This window comes from Hibiscus syriacus, unplaced genomic scaffold (assembly GCF_006381635.1).
Source record: "Hibiscus syriacus cultivar Baekdansim isolate YM2019G1 unplaced genomic scaffold, ASM638163v2 tig00117009_pilon, whole genome shotgun sequence".
NCBI classification, from domain to species: domain Eukaryota; kingdom Viridiplantae; phylum Streptophyta; class Magnoliopsida; order Malvales; family Malvaceae; genus Hibiscus; species Hibiscus syriacus.
The window spans coordinates 697,138-704,196 of record NW_024063521.1 but is presented as its reverse complement, the minus strand read 5'-3'; the positions used below and the strand labels follow the sequence as shown (position 1 = coordinate 704,196).

Sequence of the window (7,059 nt, the reverse complement as noted above, 5' to 3'; positions counted from 1 at the left end):
ACCTAGGTCCACTATCCCACCTTATCAACACGAACACAACCATCAACCCCCTCGATGAGAGTTTGGGACGCGTAATTAGGCTTAGCATAGCCACTTTTTATTACCAAAAAATTATATACTAGTTAATCACATTTTTTATAATAATTTTAATAGAAAATAAACTTTATTTTTCCTTTTTAATATTTTAAAAAACTTTTAAGTATTTTTAGCATTACATAACGTTAATTTAATAATCCCCTATACTTTTATAAATTAATTCATTTTTTATAATGAAAATAATATATTCAAAAGAAATTCGTTTGTTCGGGTTTGTTTTAAAATCACAAAAAAATGAAGTGTGTGGTGCAATTCCATTAAAAGAAAAACATATTATGTTACGAAATTCATTAAAGTTCAAAGTACAGTTGAGGTAATTTCATTCATAACCTCGGGAAGTAGAACGAGAAACGTCAATCAGAATAAGAATACTGATAATTTTAAAAACAAATTTGTAATTAGAAAAAAGAAAAAAGGTCACTCTATAAACTTGGTTAGAAAAATAACACCCATAGATGTTATAACTAGACAACATAAAGGCAATATAGGAATTTTAGATCCATTTCAACTTGGTCAGAAAATAACACCCTTGGATCTTTTTATCCCTTCACCTTGACCACACATTTTTTGTTAAACTGGTAATAATCACAAAGAGAACAAAAAATAAACCATGTTTGGAAATTGATGAAATGCATAATATAACTTATTCATGAAAATAGGAACAAAATTTTAAAATAGTGCATGGAATACAACAAACACCCTATTCTATTCGACATCTCATAATTTTATAAAATAATATATTTTTTTTAAGGTTTTGACAAATGGGAAACTAAATCTTCCTTCCATTGACACCATCAAATATCCGGAAGAAATATCAGATCAACCCCAACTCATTATTTAACTTACTCGAAATGAAAATAGAACACCCCAAGTAGCCAAACCCTAATTTGCTTACCACATATTCACTAGCTGTAGTAATTCCATAGCAGAATGAGGCACGACCATACAGCCATTAACATGAAACTACACCTGCAAAAAGCTGGCGTATTTCGCACCCAGGAAAAGCCTCTGGATGCAGAGTAAGGCATTCTTGGTGACCTCGGTGCTCTCGTGGTTCATCAACTTCATCACCCGTTCCTTGGCCTTGAGGTCATTAACTATCACCCTACCGGCAGGATGGTGCTGAATGAATTGTGAAAGATCAAAGCACGCAACGGCCAGAGCTCTCGGGTCGGTTGAGGAGTCCATAATTGTGAGTAGGACCCTAAGAATCTGGAAAAGCAAATATTAACTAATTGCCAAACAAATTTTCTACTTGGATATTCAAACCCATTCAGCATGCTTATTACAGACGACATGTTCAAATTGCCATGAAGACAAGAATCGATGAACTGACATAACTTGCTTGGAGATTTTAAGAATATCAGAATTGAGACAATATGCCCAAGCACATTTTTCCCCAAAAGTTTATAGATCAATACTTGTAAATGAATGTTGCTATCGAACTGCAAGTAATCATCTGTGAGCTTCACATTGATAAATTAACTTCACTAATGTTCCATGGAAGTATTACCTTCTAAGAGTAAATACTCATACCAAAAGACCAAAATTCTTATGCATATTACCAGTTCACATGCATGGTAGTGCATGGTTGGTGTTCACAAGCATGGTAGTTCACGGAAGTGGATGGTTGGTGTTCACATGCAGGGCAGTGCATGGAAGTGTACGGTTGGTGTTCACATGCATGGAGTGGATGGTTGGTATTCCATACACAAGGTAAAAAAGATTTAAGTTGGTAAGTTTTGGGCAGACCAATTGGAGACATCGGCTTTTTAAAATTTGAACACTTTCCAGAAAGTTGCCCCTTAAACAAGCAAACAACCTAAGATCTGTGCGGAAGGCCAATGAAAGGAAGACAAACATATACCTGGAAATCATTCTCTTCGAAGCATGTAACGTTATCACGCCAAAACAGTGGATCTTTATGCATGGGTGACCAATCAAGATGACCAAGAAGAACTTCCTGCTTATATTTATCGAAGGAACTCAATTTCTTAATATTATCTTTCAGCCCATCGTCAAGTTGATTGAGAGCCTCCAACAGATCCTATGAGATATCCAAATCAATCAAGCAAGCAAGCATCGGTATGCAAAGAGCAAATAAAAATCAGTGTAGTTACATCGGATCCGAATATTAAATTCGAATAAAAATAAGTTTAACACAAGAATTAAATAGCCAAATAAGCATAAACCTTCTATTTTCCATTACCTCATCACTCCATGCTTGAGATTTTAAACTCTGAACAATTTGTGGCAGTCCGAGGTCAACCATCTGAGCACCAAATGTTCCTTTGGACAACAAGTTCCTAAAGGTCAATACAATCACCCTGACAACCTGACAGCCATTGTTGACATTCAGATAAACAATTTTGCACAAATCAAACATATATGTTAATGTTCCAGATGATTAAATTAACATGAACAAACAACAACATAGAGATATTCAGCATGGACATAAAGAAATGCATCTTATCCCCTGTAATTATAAAAATTCAAATCTAATTCAAAGCTGTATAAAAGGTAAAAGGGGAAAAACTGTAAATCTGGGAAAAGAACAGAAGCCTGCTCATATACAATATCATAGTATACCTGCTCATACATACACTTGATTACAGAAACATAGACATTTCCAAATAGAACTTGAAAAACTGCAAATAGAATTAATACCATAAGAAAGAAGACCTCACCTTCTCCTTCGTGGAGCTCCTAACAGCATCAACCAGTCGGGGTAGAGCCCTAGAGGTTGCCAAGTACTCGATTGCCGGTTCATAGTAGGATAAAAGCCAAACACAAAGACAAGTTTCATAAAGAAGCTGTTACAAAGATTAGTTGTCAATTTGGGAATTAGGTCATTCAAATGGCTCGGAAGGAAAAGTTCCTTACTTAAAACCCGACCACCTTAAAATATGAAAGAAAAAAAAAAGAAAAGATACCTGAATGGATTGCTGGGTGGATGCCGGACAAATTAAAGGAATCAACAACTTCACTCCATCTGCTTGAACAAAGGAAGATCTGACAACAGGTTCCTTCAACAATGCTGCAAGACAGTTAATAGCAATTGGAATACCACGACTAGGATGGGAAGGCTTCTTCAGCTGCAAAAGATTTTAGGAGTCAGGAAGGATAGCTATCATCTATACGGACAGAACTAAATAGAACTTCAGAAGGCATGTAAAATTATAGGGAAACCTATTCAAAACCTCCCAAGGCAGTCAACTTCGTTCAGATGTCATAATTATGCAGTGCTTTGCAGACAATAAAAAACAGAATGTGAAGCAGTACACTAACCTGTGTGCAAAGCCATTCAACCAATCCTTTTAGTACGTCATCAATGGTCGTGAGCTTTGACTTTGAATTTGATGATTCCCCATTTGGAACAACACCATCCTGGGTTTTTGGTCTGGCACTATAAATTAAAAGAAAGAAGAATGTAAAGTCAATAAATAAAACATGTAAGATGTTACGAAAATAACTAAAGTTTCTTTAAACATGTACTCAGATCCGTAGATTTTTTTTTTATAAGAACTCATATCCGTAGATGGATCACACGTTTTTTACCTTATTATCAAGGAAAGTATCTTGCAGCTCTTTTCTTGTATGAACCAGTTACCTTTCCAAAGCAACCTGAAACTAGTCAAATTGTGGATGTTAGTTTTACTTCAAATGTACAGGATATGAAAAAAGCTTACATGACTAAATATCTTCTAAGTTAACTAAGAAACACAAGTCTCTTCCTCTAAATTTGGAAGGTAAAACGGTCAAGAGTAGAATAAAGATAAAAACAACACATAAAAAATAACCATATCTAATCCATTTATATATGGTTGGTGGCCTTCAAGACACTTATTTGCATCTAAAATCTCTTGCTACTGGCCGGAAGACAAAAGAAGCACAAGCTCCTCATAAATACCAAGTTTGTTAATCATGTGGTACCTTGAACCCTTTGGCTATGATTACCACTTAATTTCCCAAAGATCTAGATGGGACGCCAGTTGCATACGTGTGTATTTTCATAAATGATTTCAAATACGAGCATTGTACTTTCTTACTATTTATTTACTTACAATACATAGAAAGCTTACAAAAAAGAATCAAATAAAGGTCAGTTAAGTGCAAGCATGATAGTCCAGATATTTATACAAGCTCAATATGCAGATGGAGCTAAACCCTATAAAATAAACCAGACAACCTCCAGCAAGAGAAAGCAAATTTGTTATATATTCAAAGATCCAAGACCTACTTCTTGGAAAAACAAGTATCCTAAAGAACCAAAGCTATCACCAACAATAAAAGCCAGCTTGAGTCCTAAGCAGGTTGAGCACCAAGGAACCAAGTTAGAGTCAAAACAGAAATGCAACAAAGTGAAGGCAATATGTGAAAATATAACATTTAGGAAGGGGATTCCAACTGTACAGTAACCACAAAACAGACACTACATACAGGCAACTGATCATTGAAAGATTAAATAGATTCAGCAACCTTTCTTATCCACCCACCCACACACACACAAAATGAAATAAAATACATAAGCATCAGATATGGTAACAATTTTGAGAAAAAAACTTAACTTAGGAAAGGTTCATAAGTATCTTCATTTGCAAGTGAATTATCATGAAATAATCTGGCTCGTTTTGGATTGGCTGCAATAGAAAATAGCAATAAGTAAATTTACTTGGGATGAATGCATCCTCACAAGACCAAATATTGTTTACATACCTGTAAGCATTTCATCAATTAAAGCCAGAACATATTCCACTGTTTCTTCCTTAAATATATCACGTAATATTCTAACAAACACTTGAACATAGACCGGGCCATCCTGTCAAATTCAATTTCACCAATCAATATCTTTCTTTTATCCTTAATTTGATTAGACGTTCCCATGGAATTATAGTCATGTTTTTAAAACCTGATTCTGTTTATGATGAAAGAGAAGTTAACAAAACTACTGAATTAATTTTTTATTTTTTTTTTTGGGGGGGGGGGGGAAGGGGAAGAACATTTACACAAGATAATACAAGAACATAATTTAAGAAGAGGTAGAAAACGTTACATCATCCAATAACTGTGCCCTGACACTTTCAGCTCTATTATCATATCGCCTTAACAGCTGAAGGTCTGTTCCTGAAATCAGCTTAGTTGTCATGTATGCTTCCCATGGGATATCCCTCTTCAGAACCTTTAAAAAATAAAAGACAGAAATCAAAATGGAATCACCAGTAACAAGAAAATATTCATAATTAATGATATCTTTGAAATAGTTAAAAGGATAAAAAAACTTAAATTCTCTAAACCAGGAAACACAGGAACAACATAACTCAGGGTAAATGTTAAACATACTAAGATCAGGGAAATTTTAAAGGAAACGCAAATACAATTGTGCTTGTCTAAGAAAGGAAACAAGAATGTGCTTCAGTACTCACAATGAAGTGAACAAATAAACAATTTGAAGCATTTAAAAGAATCCTAAAACCTGTCTCGCCCACTAAAGCAGTTCATAGGAGATTGCCTAAGATATTTTTAAGAAGCTCCATGCTTTTCAGGGCTTCAAAACTAAAGCATTCAATAACATAAAACAAAAAAGAAGAACCACGGAAGTAAATCAAATCTAACAAAGAAATGAAACTCTAATGCTAATACTTGCAAAGAAAAGTTTCACAACTGGAATGTATAATTCTTCGAATTTATCGTTTGCTTCTATAGTCAACTGCACGTTCTACATTTTGTTCGCAAGAAAATAACAAAGCAACCGCCAAAACATCCCCAGAGTTTTCCAATTCCAATACCAAAACTTGAAACTCAATAAATACTTAGTTTAATGTAAAGCTAAAACCATTAAAGTAAAGGAAGTGATCAGATCACCAACCTGTCCGGTGGTTAGCTCAGCACGGTCCATTGTTGCTCGAAAAATGCTTCAAATTCCACAGATTAAAGCTCCTATAAAATTTACCAAAAAAGTAATAATAAATTTAAAATCAAACTCCCTCGCATTTGATCTTCAAATAGACAACAGAGACATATAATTGTTTTTCAATATTTGATCAAATCTGACGAATCACCATAAGTAGATCGAATCTGACTAAATTTAACTTCATATCATAATTCATTTATCAGTTAAATATACACAATCTTATATTCTAGAAACTGAAAATTCAGGTCAAGTAAAAATTCAGAAAACTTTGAAACGAATACTTAATTAATTATGAAATAAACAATTTAACAAAAAAAGTTAAAAGAAAACACAAATAGAACAATTTTCGTCAATTGTTCAAAAAGAAAAACTGAAAAGGATTAAAAAGGTGCCGAATCACTTGCCTGAATAGTACGTTATTTTGTTTTTCCTTTTCAACTGGTGTGCCTCTTCTTCACGATTCTTCTGGCCAGATAGAGTGATCGTGAAGAAGAGCTTCGACGTGGATTTGGATTGAAGAGGAGGGATCTGGTGCGGCTGTATTGTAGTAGATTCTAGTGGGTTCTACTTTATAAAGTCGACGCGTGGCTCTCCAGCTTGATAACGTAGGTTTATTATAGGCTATTAATCCCAACAAATTACAAAAATCTATAATAGTAGTTGAAGTTCTGATTAAAGTTTGTTACAAGGAAATCAATCTAATTAAGAATTCAAAAATTATTTTTATTATATTATATAATTAATATTTTCAATTTTTATACTTTATATTATCTTTAAATAAAATAATTTAAAACCATAATTTATTACTACATATTGAAGGAGATTAATATGATACGTGCTATCCCCCTATTGGAGGCGAGAATTGGCAGATGAACTAGTATGGCATCACGCTAAAGAGGGGAAGTATAATTTATTATATTGGATATTAATAAATTCTACAATAATGAAATATTTATATACTTCTAATGTCTAATGATGTATGGAGCTCTAAATTATGATTTTTTTATTAAGTTAAGGTGATTATAAAATAATATATGCTATAAGAATTTTTC

At 33.6% G+C, this 7,059-nt stretch overlaps 1 protein-coding gene across 1 annotated transcript; it reads right to left on the bottom strand.

Annotated features, from left to right (window-relative positions):
• Positions 1–784: 784 nt before the first annotated feature.
• Positions 785–6,510, bottom strand: LOC120195188 (V-type proton ATPase subunit H-like). Its single transcript, XM_039197273.1, has 12 exons — positions 6,412–6,510; positions 5,963–6,033; positions 5,150–5,275; positions 4,813–4,915; positions 4,664–4,736; positions 3,655–3,720; positions 3,385–3,502; positions 3,030–3,191; positions 2,784–2,909; positions 2,306–2,431; positions 1,964–2,143; positions 785–1,308 (listed from the first exon to the last, which is right to left on the bottom strand). The coding sequence occupies exons 2-12, from the start codon at positions 5,990–5,992 to the stop codon at positions 1,060–1,062; spliced, it is 1,359 nt and encodes a 452-aa protein (XP_039053204.1). The 5' UTR covers positions 5,993–6,033; positions 6,412–6,510; the 3' UTR covers positions 785–1,059.
• Positions 6,511–7,059: the final 549 nt, after the last annotated feature.

What these genes read in the sequence shown, in the direction of transcription:
- LOC120195188 (XM_039197273.1), bottom strand. Translation starts at nt 5,992, where the DNA reads ATGGACCGTGCTGAGCTAACCACCGGACAG. An exon ending in ATACTTTCCTTGATAATAAG is followed by an intron (nt 3,503 to 3,654) that starts GTAAAAAACGTG and finishes TTTAATTTATAG; the next exon opens with TGCCAGACCAAAAACCCAGG. An exon ending in GGAGCTCCACGAAGGAGAAG is followed by an intron (nt 2,432 to 2,783) that starts GTGAGGTCTTCT and finishes AATGGCTGTCAG; the next exon opens with GTTGTCAGGGTGATTGTATT.